The sequence below is a fragment of the Taudactylus pleione genome, unplaced genomic scaffold (assembly GCF_031769625.1).
Source record: "Taudactylus pleione unplaced genomic scaffold, aTauple2 ptg000276l, whole genome shotgun sequence".
NCBI lineage: Eukaryota > Metazoa > Chordata > Amphibia > Anura > Myobatrachidae > Taudactylus > Taudactylus pleione.
Window position 1 is genome coordinate 7184446 of NW_028284678.1, and position 18040 is coordinate 7202485.

General features: G+C 44.1%; 1 protein-coding gene across 1 annotated transcript in view; it reads right to left on the reverse strand.

Moving 5' to 3' along the window:
- Positions 1 to 18040, reverse strand: part of CYYR1 (cysteine and tyrosine rich 1) — a 90952-nt gene that overhangs the window by 39523 nt on the left and 33389 nt on the right. The window contains exon 2 of the mRNA XM_088481689.1: positions 7814 to 7916. Within this exon, the coding sequence (XP_088337815.1) occupies positions 7814 to 7916 (103 nt within the window). The remainder of the gene's footprint in view (positions 1 to 7813; positions 7917 to 18040) is intronic.

Below are 18040 nucleotides of genomic sequence, written 5' to 3' on the forward strand. Positions count from 1 at the left end.
TTCTGTCACTCAAAATAGCAGGCATTCGCTATTTTGCGAGCACATGAATTTCGGCCGCACTGACTGGTTCGCGCATGCGTATAACGATCCATACGCATGCGCAGTTGGGCAAACATCGCTCAGAGCGAACGAGCTGCCGCTTACGAGTGGCTCTGAATCAGGCCCACAATCACTAATACAACAAAAAGGTAGTAGCGCTGATATTGTCAATTACATATGATACATAAATATGGTACTATTAGTAGGTAAAAATTGATTTTTAATATTAATTCATAAATGACATATAGCCACTTTATTATGGATACAGCATTATTTGAGGACCCAGCAACGTGAAAATTCATCTTTAAGGGACATTCCTCTAGTGGTAACTAGAACGGAATTTCAGCAGCTAAACTCCATCATCTATTGGTCAATCCAATTAATACCATCAAGGGCCTTTCTGAATAGGCAATACAGACTTGAGGTTGTGGGTGAGATCACTTGTTATTACTGTTGCATGTATACTGTAGATCCATTTGGTGACAGTTATATATTGCTTTTTATATGTCATTTATGAATTAATATTAAAAATCAATTTTGACCTACTAATAGTACCATATTTATGTATCATATGTAATTGACAATATCAGCGCTACTACCTTTTTGTTGTACTTGTCTATGGGGGTCATTCAGACCCGTTCGCGAGCAAAGGATGCTCGCAAGCGGATCGATGTTGCCCCACTGCACATGCGCACGATGAAGGGAGCTCCGTCGTGCGCATGCGCGAGTCCTGGACAGCGACGGGCTCTCCGTCGCTCTGGGTCTCGCACCAAAGGGGGTGTGCTGTCGATGTTGATAGAGCCAAAATCACTCCTGGGCTTGCGGCAGCGAGACCCTACCGCAGGGTCTCGTCGCAAGCCCGATGGTCACGATGGTCTTGACCATCGCGACCATCTTTTTGGCTGCTCGCATATGCTGTGGGTGGTCACCCACAGCTATGCGAGCGGCCAGGAGGCCGCTCCATTTTCAGGTAGGAGGGCACTGATTCAGAGCGAGCGCTCTGGTCAGAGCGTTCAGCTCTGAATCAGGCCCAATGTGTGTTAGGGAGTGACGATCCCTACTATAGTAGCTGCTAAATAAAACAGCTCATCTCAGCGCCTGTATATACCCTTTTGGGTATCCTTTTCCATTAGACAATCACTAATACCACTTTTCCACCAAAGTCCTGTGTCTGACCCAGGATTTGGTACACAGGCGCTCGCTCTGAATCAGGGCCGTCCTATTTAAATTTGGAGCGCCCTTTTGGACGCTCTCATAGCTGTGGGTTACCACCCACAGCTTATGGGAGCGTCCATGATGATGGTCGCGATGGTCAAGACCATCGCGACCATCGGGCTTGCGACGAGACCCTGTGATAGGATCTCGCTGCCGCAAGCCCTGGAGTGATTTTGGCTCTATCAGAGCCAAAATCACTCCCACTGACATCACTAGAGATGTCAGTGGGGCCGGCCCCAGATGGTAGGCGTTCCCATGGGAACGCCTCCGTCTGGCAGCCACGCCCCCGGCACGCCCACCAAAGGGGGCGTGCAGTCACTCAACCATCAACAGCACTCCCCCTTTGGTGCGAGACCCGGAGCGACAGCTTGGCTGTCGCTATCCGGGTCTCGCGCATGCCGCACGATGGAGCTCCCTCCGTCGTGCGCATGCGCATTTGGGTACAATCGACCCACTTGCGAGCGTCCTGTGCTCGCGAGCGGGTCTGAATGAGACCCACAGTTCCAACCCGGTCAGATGCGGGACAAACTCTTTTTGCACCGCGGCGCTGATCCGGGTGCAGTGTCAGCGCTTGGTGATGACATCATCTCCTTGCGCTGGAATGCAGCCCTCCCTGTGCCTTAAACAGGACCCAGGTCGGACGACCCGAGTTACCCATATACACTAAAGCTCACCTGGGTCCTTCCCGTGTAAAACCCTACTAGGTACCCGGGAAAGATTCACGGTTGACTAGACCTAGGTGGAGCCGTTTCCACTGATGAAAATCCCGGGTTGTTGCATGTTCATGTGTTATAACCCGGGATTTTCAAGTCAGTGGAAAAGTGGTATAAGTTAGACAAGTGATTGGGGTCGGAACACGGGACTTGAATGAGACAATACTTGGATGTAACGCTAGAGCACTGGCAGGAGACCTGATACTCTGACACCAATATGGTGCACAAAGTAAGTTTATATAGGCAGGGCAATAACACACGGTACCAAGCTGACATCATGTGTAAGCTGACCAAGAAACATAACATGCTTAACAAACCAGTACTGTGCGTCTGCCCCAAAATGGAGCTTTCAGTTCCCCTTGGGCTCTATTTACTACAATCCGCATATTGAATGCGGATTGTAGTGTGATATTACCGAGTGAATTTGCATTGCGAATTCAGGCAATATCACAGGGATTTACTATAAATCCCTTGCAGGGACAGAGCTTGCGATAAAGCTCTGTCCCTGCGGATCCCATCCGCACTCTAGTCGCGGTATTTTCGGAAAAAATACAGCGACTAAGAGCCCGCACATGCGCCGACCGACCACCGCTACTACCCCCCACCGACGCTAAGCCCCGCCCCCCGCGATCGCGGACCCCCGCGACCCCCCTCCCTTCATTACACTTACCTGCATCCTCCTGGCCTCCGGTGATCTTCTCCGGGCTTGCCGATCAGGTGATCTCCCATACTGCACTGGGGCCCGATCACCTGATGACCGGGCCCCAGTGCACTGTGGGAGACCAGCTGACCGGAGTGGAGCCATCACCGGAGGCCCGATCACCGGTCCCTGGAGTCAGGTAAGTAAAAAAAAAAATGTTTAATTTTTTTTTTCTTTTTTTTACAGCAATCAGCTTGCGGTCTGCTTAGACCACATAGCTGATTACTGGTACTGGCTCCCGTTTCTGCTCTCCCCGTTAGAGCAGAGTGGGAGCCCGGTAACCGGGGGAGACCCTGGATAACGCCACCTCCAGGTGGCGTTATTATCACAGGGCTTCCCCCGGTATTTTTTTACAATTTATTTTTAGTAACTGTGGTCGGATCACATTTCCCATTACAATTATGGGAAATGCGATCTGCTTTACTAAAAATAAGTGATACTGGGGGTTGGAGTAGAATTTTACTAATTCTACTTCAATTGCCCTGTAATAACTACAGGTGAAACAAAAATAATGTGAAAAGGGTGTGAAAACACCCTTTTTCACTTTATTTTAGTAAAAATAATGTTAATAAATAGAGCCAACAGGATCGTAGCAAGATACAGAATCACTGCTGGAAACTGCTACAGCTATCAGCGGCAGCAGAGACCCAGCAGATGTCCACCATGGTCTGGCTGTAGGACACTAGACGGAAGTTCACTGCCCCACCCGGTAAATGACAATATCCCCTTCCTTATGGGGGGGGCTCTAAACACCCCAAGAACAGCTTGACAGGATATTTTTTCTGGAATTCGTCGTGTAGAGCAGGAATGTCTTCAGCTCTAACCCAAGAGCATTCGTCAGTACTGAAACTTTTCCAGTCAATTATGTAGAGAACACCACAAGATATTTTGGAATTGAGAATCTTGTTAATCTGAAATTTTCCTTGAACTCGTACACTAATAGGACGTGGATGGGACTAAAAAGTAAAAAATCGATTCAACACCACAGGTTTAATAAAGAAATTTGCAATAAATTAGGAATCTAAACTGATTTAGGTGGTTCCAGACAGAATACTTCTGAATTAATCACCTTAGACACCTTGAAATTCCAAATAAATCATGGAGCAAACTTCATACATTTTAATTTCAAAGGAAGATGCCATGTCGAAAGCCAAACCTTTATCACAGGATTGAACTTTGGAACTTTGCTCCACTTCCCAACAGTAGAGATTTTCTTAGAGGACTTAGGGCTCTATTTACTACAATCCGCATATTGAATGCGGATTGTAGTGTGATATTACCGAGTGAATTCGCATTGCGAATTCAGGCAATATCACAGGAATTTCCTATAAATCCCTTGCAGGGACAGAGCTTGCGATAAAGCTCTGTCCCTGCGAATCCCATCCGCACTCTGTCGCGGTATTTTCGGAAAAAATACCGCGACTAAGAGCCCACGCATGCGCCGACCGACCACCGGTACTACCCCCCCACCGGCGCTAAGCCCCGCCCCCCGGCGCTAATCCCCGCCCCCACGGCCGCGGACCCCCACGACCCCCCTCCCCCCCCGCGACCCCCCCCTCCCTTCATTACACTTACCTGCATCCTCCTGGCCTCCGGTGATCTTCTCCGGGCTCCCCGATCAGGTGATCTCCCATACTGCACTGGGACCCAATCACCTGATGACCGGGCCCCAGTGTACTATGGGAGACCAGCTGACCGGAGAGGAGCCATCATCGGAGGCCCGATCACCGGTCCCTGGATTCAGGTAAGTAAAAAAAAAATGTTTCATTTTTTTTTTTCTTTTTTTTTACAGCAATCAGCTTGCGGTCTGCTTAGACCACATAGCTGATTACTGGTACCGGCTCCTGCCTCTGCTCTCCCCGTTAGAGCAGAGTGGGAGCCCGGTAACCGGGGGAGACCCTGGATAACGCCACCTCCAGGTGGCGTTATTATCACAGGGCTTCCCCCGGTATTTTTTTACAATTTATTTTTAGTAACTTTGGTCGGATCACATTTCCCATTACAATTATGGGAAATGCGATCTGCTTTACTAAAAATAAGTGATACTAGGGGTTGGAGTAGAATTTTACTAATTCTACTCCAATTGCCCTGTAATAACTACAGGTGATACTAAAATAATGTGAAAAGGGTGTGAAAACACCCTTTTTCACTTTATTTTAGTAAAAATAATGTTAATAAATAGAGCCCTTAAGGAGATAATTTTTTTAGTTTTGCTCAGGTCCTGGAGAATTTCTGAGAAACAGCAGGAGCTTCAGAGATTGGAAATGAGGATGGCACAGACCATTGTGGATGCATACCATAAACAATACAAAATGGAGACATATTAGGGCATGTGTAATAATGATTATTATGGTCAAATTCTGGCCATGGAAGCAGCTGAAACCAACTGTCCTGGGCCTCTGAGATATAAATTCTAATGACTTTTTCATGGTCCTGATTGATCCTTTTAGTCTGCCTATTCAACTGAGGGTGGTATGCTGTTGAGAAATTCAATTTAACTTTAAGGTTCTAACAAAATGCTCTCCAAAATGTATTGGTTTATTGCGTACTTCTGTCATAGACAATCTCTTGTGGACAGCCATGGAGTCAAAATATATGGTCATTGTCTCTTAAAGGGTACAAAGTGACACATTTTGGAAAATTGATCCACAATTACCCATATGGTGTTGAACACACTAGACTGAAGAAACTCAAAGTCAAAGTCTATCAAAAAATGTGTCCAAGGACAGCCAAGAAATGGTTAAGGAAAAACATGGGGCAATTAGTTTACAGAGAGGAGATTTATTTTGAGCACACACGGTGCAAGCAGATATTCTTTCACATCACTGTTGGCCACCAATAAGTTCTTAAAATAATCTCTTGATTCTCCTTAACTCTGCGTGACCTGAAAAGTGAGACTGGTGGGCCCAAATTAGAAGCTAGATGTGAAGTTCAGCATGCAGATAAGTTTTTCCAACTTGAGCTTTGGTTTTGTTCGGGGTGGTATTAGCCAAGATAACCAAACCAAGTTCCAGAATTGGTTTGGATTCAAAAATATCTTCACTGTCAGAACTATCAAGGACAGAAAGAAAGAGTCAGCTTAAACTAAACTGAAAGCAGGAAGAAGAGTGCCCAAGGAGCTTGGGGTGACTCAACTGCTGAGTGGATTGTAAATATAGAAGATATTTATGGTCTGTTTAAAAGTTAACATGTAAATCTGATCCCTCCAATAGATGGCACCACCCCATCAAGGCTAGATTAATGTCCTATAACTCTTTATCTCCAATTCCAGAATTATTTTCTGCTAGGGAGAATTTCTTTGAGAAGAAACCACAAGGATGAAGTCTACTGTTGGACTGACATTGAGATAATACAGCTCCAACTGCAAAGGAGGTAGCATCCACTTTAAGGAATAATAGTGCACTCACATCCAACCGATTAAGAATGTGTGCAAAAGCAAAATGTTTTTTACACTTTTGGAAAGCATGAACAGCTTCCTATAGGCAGACTTTAGGGTTATCACCCTTGTAAGTGAGAGCAGTGATAGATGAGCACACTTTATTAATTTTCTGTAGTAATTTGTGAAGCCTAGGAATCGTTGGGTAGATTTTAGACCGGAAGATTGAGGTCAAGCCATTTTTGCTTAGAATTTTTCTGGGTCCTTTTGTTGGCCTTGCCGAGGGTTGATGTACCCTAAGAATGGAACCAAAGCCTGCTCAAAAATATATTTCTCTAGCTTACAGTAAAAATGATTCTTCCCTGTGAGTATTTGTGGTTGGGGCGGAGCCACGCGATTGCAACATTTTGGCCCCGCCCCTGCTACACAATGCCTATATTACAGGCATTGTGAAGCAGGAAGCGGGGCCAATATGACTGGATTCAGCATGAGGTAATTGTGGGAGGTTGGGAGTGGCACCCGATTTTCTGGAGGCTCCCGACCAAATCGGGAGGGTAGGCAAGTATGCATGGAATTGCGTTGACTATGCACTGCGCTTTTTAAATTACCTCCAGAGAGAACAGGGAGATTTGACTTCCCTCGAATGCTGATTATATTAGATGCATGAAATTGAACATAACAGGCAAAGGTAATTGAGGATTTAAGCATTGCCCTGCTGTTGCCATAATGATTTCATGCCCTGTGATACCCACTCGTTAATGTTTGTCTGTAGGGAGCTCTACAGTGCAGAAATGTCTGCTGCATTAAGACAGACAGAGCAAAGCTCTTCTAACAAGAAATTTCATTTGAAGTAAAGTTCACTGAACATCAGGCATGATGGATTGCAGCAGATGGATGGTAGCGTTGTGTCACAAATCTGCGCAGTGTAACTTGTACATTTACCTCTGCCGGTATTATTGGGATTAGTAAAACAAAGTTACACTTCTGCATTGAATCCTGGGAGACTGTAGATAATGTTTTCACAGATCGACAGAATTTAAAATGGGAAATATTGTTTTTGCAGTCTCAGACCTGCCTGTATTATAATAACACTGTATGCTAGGGAATTTGATTGCTGATTGAGGAAGAATAACTATAGTGTAGTGTGTGATGCTGCGTGCTGATCTCTGAGTAGCTGCCGGCTCAGGGTGACATTAAGCTACTGGTGGACACGGTCACATGTGGGTGAAAGTAACAGAAATGAGAGATAAGTGGATGGTGCTTATACCCTGAAGTTCTAAACAACAATCCTGGGGTATTGTCAGTTGTTGAGTGCAACTTTTATTCAATGCAGCCAGGAGAAGGAGAAGTCTGTATATATTTGGTGCCCTTAGATATGACAGCAAATCTGCTGTGTAGATTCTATTGTATCACATACAGAGCCAATAGTTTATCTGTTGTCATATCCAAGGGCCACACAAATGCAAAAACAAATCTGTCCAATCATTACAATTATATGAAGGTTTTAGTTTCCCTTTATACTTTAGATATACTGCGCTACCCTATAGCTGAGTGAACATCTGACATTGTACTTTAGCATCATAAAAAACTGGGCGAAAGCTACATGAATATTACTTAGCGCGTTGCATATTATGGTACTATTCATTGCAATATAAGGTCAACTGTAAATTAGCATTGTTGGTAATAAAGCTGGGAATAATGATATTTCTGATTATGAACTATTAAATGCATTAAACATAACAGCAAGGAAGAGATGAAATCTAAACTTACGAGAGGATGTTTCCAATATATGCATAGTAGGAGCAACAGTATGGCGAGGTCCCATCACAGCAATATGCTTTGCAGTCTATTCCGCAGTGTGCGTTGCAGGTATCTAAATGAACAAATACACATGGGAGTAAGGACACCAGTAAAGTGAACTTTTGCCATATTACTCTATGCTTCTATGGCTATTATTGATTCCATTATAACAGCTGCGATCGTTCATACGGTATAATTGTTGCACCCATTCAAACTCTATGATGGCTTATAACTCACAGACCCCACTTGATGCCCTGCTAGCAGCTTCTGTGTATACCACCACCCACCTGTTCCCTATTACACAATGAACATTTGCTAATACATAGCCTGGAATCGCAAACAGGTCTAATTAAACATCAGTAATTCTATACCTCCCAACAAGGGTCAGGACAGATGGGTCTTGTCATAGGAATGGACATCGCGATGGCTTCAAACCATACTTGCCGACTTTGTAAATCTCCTTCCTAGGAGAAGCCCGGAGAGGAGATTCTGCTGACATCTTCGGGGGGTGGGGCCGGACTATACGTCATTAGGCACCACAGGAAAAGACCGCGATATGTGTGTCCGCAAGTAGGGGACAGGGCTAAATGACGTGATTCGTGTCATTTTAGCCCCGCTCCCTACTTGCGGAACCAAAAATTCCCAATAAATTCTCCCCCTCTTGTCCACTTCACTAGGAAGTGGGCGGGATGCGGGGCTTATGCCTACTCTTCTAGGGGTGCAGAACATCAGGAGCCTCCCGCAACTTTTGGGAGAGTAGGCATATATGTTTCAACAATGTTTTTGGTTTGATGGTAGTGTTTTCACCCTGCGATGGCGGCTTTCCGATGTTTGCAAGACCTGTGGGAGGCAGCCATGCCTAAATGGAGACACCCAGGAGCCGAATGTGAGGCAGTACCTTGACTCAGATACTGCGGGTGCACAGGAACCACTCCTGGCCCCGCCCTGCCCCGCCCCCAGTCTTGCCCCAGATCCTGCCACCAGTCCCATCCCCGGCCAGCCGCGCTGCTGGGGTATTGTGCTTGCGCAAACAGGGTTTTTTTGCGCATGCACAAAATCAAATAAAAAATCAAATAGTTTTTGCCATTGAATTCTTTTGACGCGACGGTTAGTTACCATCACATCGACAGTTTTGATTATGGAAACCCGGCCATCATTTGATGGTGCACTTCCGATGTCCATCCCTAGCTTGTTATAACATAGAGGGGGGGTGTGTGCACAATGAAGGTGACATGGTCACGTCCCTGATGGTGTGAGGCTGCCCCTTTTCCCCCTCCTATCACTCACAATCACCTTTTCACTACTGCATTCGCTACAGCATGATTATAGATCAGAACAATGAGCCCTAATCGCGATGGTGGGACAGAACACTGCAGAAATTGAGACACTGGAAGGTGAGGTAAATCTATCAATGGATACATATAACATATGTAGTGGTTGTAGTGGGCCATACCGCCACTTCTCTTACCGCTGCCATTGTAATGTTATCAAATACCATTCACCTACATTTTATGCTTTTACCTTTTTACTTTGATCACTGTGACTTTAACTGCACAGGAATTCGTTTTAAACATGTACAAAGTTGCAGATGAAGAGGAACTTGGTCTGAGAAAGAGCCGCGGCCACTGTATTGTAGCACTTTGTATAGAGATAAGGACTCATTCTCACACAGATGTACAAATATCGCAGGGCCGGCTCCAGGGGTCGGGGCACCCTGTGCAGGCTCCAGGGGTCAGAGCACTCTGTACCGGCTCAGTTAATAGCGCCCAATACTCAAAATGGGGGCGTTGTCTAATTACCATAGACCACGTCCCCCAAAGTGATGTTATTTGAAGGCGTGTCACTAGCTGGGCTGCCCCCAGCTCTCTCCTGACACTGAATGGATGCCGCGAGTGCCGCAGCAATTCATCATTGCTCCACCATAGAGACAGTTGATATAAAAATCAGCTGTCCTACTGAATGTTTTCACTGCTTCTTTTGGTGCAGTGAATCTTAGCAGTGAAACTAATGCGGAGCAGTGAAACTAGAGTTCACGCAGGGACAGAGGGACACAGAGGGAAGGAGCAGGTGTGGAGGAGCAAACGCCATCTGAAGATGGCGAATGCTCCCTCAGTCAAGCTCTATAAATATTGTATTTTCAGAGCTTGATGAATTTAGGTCTCCACACTAGTGTATTGGGACAGCGGGCCACATCGGGAGAGAAAGGTAAGTGGGAAATATCTGTGATATCTCCTGCGTTACCTTTATGATGAATGGCTCCAAAACTTAATTTCTAAAAAAAGTAGGTGATAATGTTCCGTTTCACCTGCTTTTGTAGAAATGAAGTTATAATGAATAGACCACAAAGTCTGAGTACCCGACCTCCCCTAACGGACCACAGAGACAGCCAGGACTGGCTGGAGGACACTCCAATTGTGTTTGTAAATACAATGAGAGCAGTCGGATAGCATCTTCTGTCTTTCATAGTCACAGACACCACTGACTGCACTGTAGTCGCAGTGGCCAGCAGCTGTTAGCTTGCAGTCAGTGGTCCACCAATCACAGTGGTAGGATGTATTCACACACTGTTTGGTGGATGGCTGGAATTATTCACCAATTAGAGTGCACGACTAAGATGGCGGGTCCAACCAAAGGCAACCATGTGAGGATTAGACATTTAATTTTGTCACCGCACATAGGGCCTGATTCAGAGCCGGACGCTATTTGTGCTCGCTCGTTCAGAAAATAGGGGTGGCTATTCAAATGAACCGTTCGTTCTTTGCGTTCTGTTCACGCCTCTATGTCTGAACGAGCGAAGAAAACTTGCGGTCGTTTTTTGGGAAACTACGCCCCCTGGCCGCTCGCATCCTACGTCATGTCCGCTATTTATTAGATTAATCGAGTACATCGACCAGTGTATGAACTGCTCGCTATTCTTGTGGTTGTTTTTTTCTACCGCAATCATGCGAGCAGTTCTGGCTATAAAATAATCCAGTGACGTGGTCAATGACGCTGCTGTATTAATTATGCACACCCATAAAACAGCCGTTTTGACCTTTAAGCACGCCTGCGTTCTGATCTCCACTCCCTATTTTCAAGCACCTTCCCCTGTTACCACCCACATACGCCTCCTCCTGTCACTCAAAATAGCAGGCATTCGCTATTTAGCGAACAAACGATTTTCAGCCGCACTGACTGGTTCGCGCATGCGTATTACGATCCGTACGCATGCGCAGTTGTGCAAACATCGCTCGGAACGAACGAGCGGCCGCTTACGAGCGGCTCTGAATCAGGCCCATAGATCTGAGCATCACTGGCTCACTGAAGTGGAGATTTTACTGTCGGGGCTGCAGCCTCGCAGCCCCTAGGTAAGATTCGCCACTGGATCAGAGGTCTGATATTAACCAGGAGATAGGGAGAAAGTAATCAGTAAGTGGGGATATTGCAGATTTGGGGAATTTATTTAAAGATGGACGATACATTTTAAGATTAAGGTATGATGTATATGAGTGATGGCATAGGCAGATTTATGGTATAATTTTTACAGTTACAACTTTTAATAATAATAATAATAATAATAATAATAATAATAATAATAATAATAATAATAATAATAAAACTTTTTTTTCTTTTCATAGATGTTTCTGGGCAAGTGCCATAATTCTAGGTGGGCTCTAAATTTGTCTCATTTACAAAAAAAAATTTCGACATTCAAAATGTAAACAGTCGACAGTTATGATGTTGACATTGTTTAAATGAAATATGTCCACATTTGTAGAATGCCAATATTATGGTTAGGCTGTTGGTTAGAAATAGGCTGCAGGGGGAGAGTTAGAGTTAGGGTTAGGTATAGGGTGAGTGTAAGGTATAGGCGTTAGCGTAATCAACAGAACTCCGCATCACCTGACACCGCTGAACCTGGCATACATCACTGCACAGCCAATATCAGTGATCACTGCACACCAAGACCCACTGTTTTTACATCATTATAAACATGTTAAAATTGCATCGATCAGTGTCGACACGTCAGCATTGCTGAATGTCGACATGGTCAATGGACCTTATCGACATTCTCATGACAACAAGATGAATGTTGACAAAATATACCAAACCCTAAAAAACAAAAAACACACTACGCCTTTATTACGTATAGTATGCAAATTTACGGATGTAGGGCCTGATTCAGCAAGGATCGCAATATAGCGTACGCACGCAGTTTTACTACGAATTTATGCTAAACCATAGTAATTGCTAACCACCGCATCACTACATAGGATGCCCACTTTACCTACACGCACATCCGCAATGTTTAGCGAAAACTTCTGTACAATCGCGTACCATCGAAGCCTCACGCACAGTTGAGGCAGGTCAGACCTTACTCTGGAATTGCTACTTCAGCGCTCGCTATGAGGCTTCAGGCTGCATATGGCATCACAGTGGATAATTTATGCACGCCCCTGCAACGCTGTTGAAATGCACTGGCACGCCTGTCGCCACCCACACACGGCTCTTCCTGTTAATCACTCCGCGATGGGTCTGCGCAGTCACTGCGATCGCAGTCACAGTGGCCGGATCGCGCACTGCGATGCATATGCAGAACGCAACAATTGGCCAACTACGTGCATATAAGCAACTGCGTTCCTTGCTGAATCAGACCCGTAGTCTGCTGCCTCTTCCATTTGCACTTTATGGGGTCTAGTTACTAAGCAGTGTTAGGAGACAGTGAAAAGTGATAAGTCTGTGATAAGGTGCCAGCCAATCAGCTCCCAACTGTCATTTTTCAAACACAGCCTGTCAGATGACAGTTGGGAGCTGATTGGCTGGCGCAGACTTATCACTTTTCACTCTGTCTCATAACATTGCTTAGTAACTAGACCCCTATATGGGTAAGAGCGTTTTTACTGTACTGTAGGTGCAATTTGGCAAAGGTAAGCAAACATTCCCATACACAAGTACCCCCATGTAATAGACACAACCCTGAGTCCCTGCTTCATTTAAGCCCATAAATAAAGCCATAGAGAAAACGAACAGCATTTAAGACAACTATGGAAGAGATGAATGTCACTGACAGGCCGTCCCTGGAGTGGCCGCATTGCTGAGGTGACATTTTTACTCTTTGCTCCAACAATTTCTGCAGATGGATTTAACCGTAATGTTGATGTTTCGAATAATAATTAAAAGTATTTGCAGCGGAATAACAGTGCTGGGCGACCACATGGTTCATAAATGTACAATCAGGAGGAGTGAAACGTGAGGCTGGCACCCAGGTGTCTGCGGTCAGTTCTACGTGGCTGCAATCATTTTGTCTGTAACTCGTTTTATTCTGGTGAAACAAGTCTATTGCTAAAGCCGGGGCTGCCAGATGCTTTTTTAAATGGTCTGCTCCTAATAAAGGATCAAAGTTTGTTGTTTTTTTTTGTAAATGATCAGGAAGGGCGCTGATTCTATTTAAATATCTGTAACATAGCTGGGATCCCTCAATAGGCTATATGAATCACTGCAACCTCTAATTCCTGGAAGTGGAGTTACTCGGTAATGAAGTGCATGTGAAATATCACATATACTGCGCACAGAAATCATGCTGTGCTGATTAAAATGAGGCAGGGCCACTGCTGAGCAGTGTTGGAAGGAGTGCGCTCCTGTGCTGCTTCCCTCCAGCTTCTGTCAGCTAGGACTGAGCCGGCAGTCACTGGGACCTGACGGAGCTCAGTGAGACAGACCTGAGCTCTGACATGTAGGGAGTCTTTGCGCGTCTTTATTTCCTGCCGTTCCATGAGAACGGACAGACCTAGGAGACTCTCACAGTACAGAGCCACATAGCTGGACCGCAAGTATACTCACCACCGTTATAGTACAGGGCATCACCACTACCATCCAACTGTGTATTAGTCACTACTATGACCATGCACTACAAGGCCCAGCAACACCCTGAGCTCCAGGCTGCATACATACAATCTGCATACCACTGTTACACCTGTGATATCCCTGTGTCATTTGCCACTTGTTGTTCTACCTGATCCAATAAATCTAATAACTGGTTAAGCTGTACCACATGTGGACTAACCGCCACCAGCATCAACAACTGCGTTACATACTTATCACTAGAGATGTTCACTGGACCATTTTTGTTGATTTTGGTTCTAATTCGTCATCTGGTTTTGGTTTTGTCAAAATGCAGGGATTGTTTTGGTTTTGGATTTTTTCAAAAAATTTACAAAAAAAGCTAAAATCACATAATTTGAGCTTTTTTTGTTCCCAGAGTACTAATAACCTCAATAATATTAATTTTCACTCATTTCCAGTAAATGTTGACCACCTCAAAGCTCACAATATTGTTTTCAATTTAGGCCAAAAGGTTGTACTGAGCTAGCTGGCTGACTAAGCTAAGCGACAGCAGTGGGCGGCACAAAGGTGGCAATTCAGCTTCTAATATGGCACATCTAGGAAACAGAATGGCACTGTAGTGGCAGACAGGATGGCAGTTTAATAAACTATATAACCCCATAGAGAAACCAAGAATGTTTTCATTAATCAAGAACTAGATCAGAGGTCCGAGGGAGATGGGGTATGTTTATGGATTTAGTTTGTAAATTTATGAAAAAAAATTGATTCTGAAGAAAATTTATGAGGGAGGATCAATGTAGGATCAAGGTCTTTAGTTCCTGAAAGACATCTTTGATCTGGAGAAGGTTTTCTATTAAATCGTGGAGTTTGTCAGAAGATATTATGCAGTGTCTGCACCATTGCACAGAGATGCTTGCAGTGTATATGGGAGCAGGCTCACTGAAGCCCACTTGTGTCCAATCCTATGTGAACCAACCACCTAAAATCTGATCACCTGAGCTAACACACAGTGAGGGCAGACATTTTGTGCCACATCCTGATTGAATATTTATTCAGCTTATATACGCTGTATATTTTTCATACATCTAATAGAAATGCGGTGGCCTTGCTTGTGGAGGTGCTAAATAGTACACACTGAAAATAGATGTCTACTTCTGCTCACAGAGGTTGCTGAGGATAATGGGACCAAGATTTTCAGTTTACATCAGAGGAAAGGTGCCTGTGGCTCTCTGGCTGAACTACAATGTCCATAGGAGATGGAGTATGTATGTAGTTGAAGGCAGGTAAAGGAAGCGTTGATTCGTAGTACATTTAATTTAAGTTTTGGATTCTGAATAAAAATTATGAGGGAGGAGGAGAGGCATTTACAAAGAACATTTACTCATTCACATGAGTCCTTTCCCCAGTTCAGCTCTCTGGTGGTTCTGAATTTTTTTCAAAAAAGAAGGTGCATGCAGTAGATGCTGTCTGTTGCCATAAAAAATGTTGGACATTCTTGGCATTCATCAACTGCATGTAGAAGATTTCAGTGGCTGTGGCAGTTCAACTTCAAACATGGCACATATAGGAAACAAGAGTGGCAGTAACTTTTCATTAATGAAGAACTAGATAAGTGGCCCAAGGGAGGTAGAGTATGTATGTAGGGGAAGGCAGGGAAAGGAAGGGTTGACTGGTAGTAAATTTAATTTAAGTTTTGGGTTCCGAAACAAATTTATGAGGGAGGAGGATCCAACGGGATCCGAACCCCGGCTGGGGTTTTTTCCTCCAGGCTTGGATTCAACATCAAGGCAAAACGTCATCATCCTGGTGTTGGATTTCACGGGTTTTGGATATGATATAAGTCCCTCCCACAGTGATTTGGGCACCATCTCACACAGGACTGTCGAAGCTGAATAATTGGCTGAGACAAGTTGTTTAAAATTCAATTGCAGCGACGCCATCTTGCGAATGGCCGCAAGACTCCATTTTAGAAATGCGATCGCAAGACGCCATTTTGCGAATGGCCGCCTAAGCGCCATTTTAGGTGAACTCACAATATAGTACATGTAGCGATATTTATAATAGCACTATGCGATCGCTTATTTCATCATTTCTCATACACACAATGATACTCACAAGAGCGCTATTAACTAGTCGCATATCAGCGAATGCATAGGACTTTGTATGTAACCGCTGAAAAAGTAGTTTTATGCGCACGCATCTGTCCCAAGTTAACTAGCGTCCTTATACCAAACCCTGATCACCCACAAATTTCATATTCACTCATAAGGTTCAATAAGCATCAAATGTATGATTCAAGTTGGTTAAGTTAGTTTAAATGCTGAGAAATAAAGGTTTTTGATAACTAAGGTATTATACATGATAAGCAAGTTATGTTTAGTCTTGTTCTGATGCATATGCTTTTTACAGCATCCCGGTGTGATCGGTGGAGAGATCGCATCATGCAAACTCAAGTAACGGATTGCAGAACTTACAAGCAACTAAATGTTTAGCTGTTGGAATGTTACAGGAGGTGTTATTAGAAAGATCCCCCTGCTATTAGAGGCAGGGGGAGTCTATTTGAATCAGCCTGTTAAATGTGCTGTAACATATGCTTCTCCTCTGGGAACCAATGACATCAGTAGGAAATTTCCCCTTTGTACTGTTTTAGTCTGGGGGGGATAAATACATGTGCCTGAATACTGGTTTCTTAGTCCATGCTGAATGCTGTATGTACTGAGGGTCTCTAGTCTGAAGTCTATCTCTGTACTTGAGTCTGTAATATTTCCTTTTGCACCTAAAGTGTGTGTCTCTCTCTCTTTGTCTCTCTCTCTCTCTCTGTGTGTGTCTCTCTGTCTCTGTCTCTCTGTCTCTCTCTTTGTCTCTCTCTCTCTCTCTCTCTGTGTCTCTCTGTCTCTCTCTCTGTCTCTCTCATTGTATTTATTTGCGCTTATTATACACAGATCATAGCGTGTAACTGACTGTACTTTTACTTGAATAATACTTTGTGCTTCGGAAACCACATGTTCTGAGTCTGTAGTCTCTATTTATTGTATGACTGCGTACGCAAATTAGCGTCATCCTTAGAGGTTTATAGGAAGGATTTTAGAAGGTACTGGCAGGGGTATATAGAGGTTCATTTTAAAATCAACAGGACCATCAGAAGGAAAGCTCACACTAGACTGCCAGGGCAGAAAGTATTTAATAATTACAACTGGGTGAACCTGTCCCATGTTTTGCTCACCCAAAAAACTTGGTAGTTAAGAATATTTTAAAAATGAAAGTGGCATGCAGGAGATGGTGTCTATGGCCATGAAAATGTCTTGATATTTTTTGCATTCATGAACCGCATGTAGAAGATTTCAGCGGCTATAGCAGTTCAATTACCAACATCTAGGAAAGAGAATGGCCCTGCAGTGGCAGACAGGATGGCAGTTAATAAACTATAACAATAATGTTTGTCGTCTACACAAAAAGACAGTCAGCAATGCCCCAAACAGTGCATAATGCAAAGAAAGAGGTGCAAGATGGAATTGTCCTTGGACCTTCCCACTGATAGGAGAAATGCCAGTGTTGCACCTGCCCATTTCAATTCTTGAACGGAAGAACTATTAATGTGGCAGCACACAAAATGGAAGCTTTGAACAGGAAGGAGCAGAGGGATTATTAAAGTCTTGTACTAAACATCTCTCATCATCGTCCTTCTGGGATTATGTATGGGAAGAATGGGAGGGGAGGGGGGAGAACATCTCAAGATACTATCACAAAATATCCTCCTCATTTGGTGCTTGAATTGCATCTGACCAAACATGGCTGTTATGATCAAGGAAAGCCAAGCCAATCTGTTGTTATACATTGGAATGAAAGTTTAAGAAAAAAGGCAACCAGGTTGGTATCGACAAATCAAGGCTGAAAAAGGCATAAGAGTATTTTGCAAGTATATCTATTTGTGATTTTAGTTGACATAAATACAGTATGAAAAAAAAAGCAAGCATCAGAGCAGTGGCACAAAAGCACGGCAGTTAAAAAAAATATAGGACATTTGTGAAACATTTGCCACACAGCAGTGGCAGACAGGATGGCAGTTTAATAAACTATAAAATGAAAAATGTCAGTCAGCAATGCCCCAAACAGCACATAATGCAAAGAAAGAGGTGCAAGATGGAATTGTCATTGGGCCCTTCCATCCACCCTTCTGTTGTATATATTACACAGGACATACACAGTTTAACAAACCAATCACTTCAGTGACAGGGACTGCCAATTGTGGCTGAAGTGATTGGTTTGTTTGGGCCCCCACAAAACAAGCTACCAATAGGCAGCTGACATTGCTGGTAATGATCTCTACCTACACAAACTGGCTTTACAGAGGCAAGATGTCGCTATCATCATCTG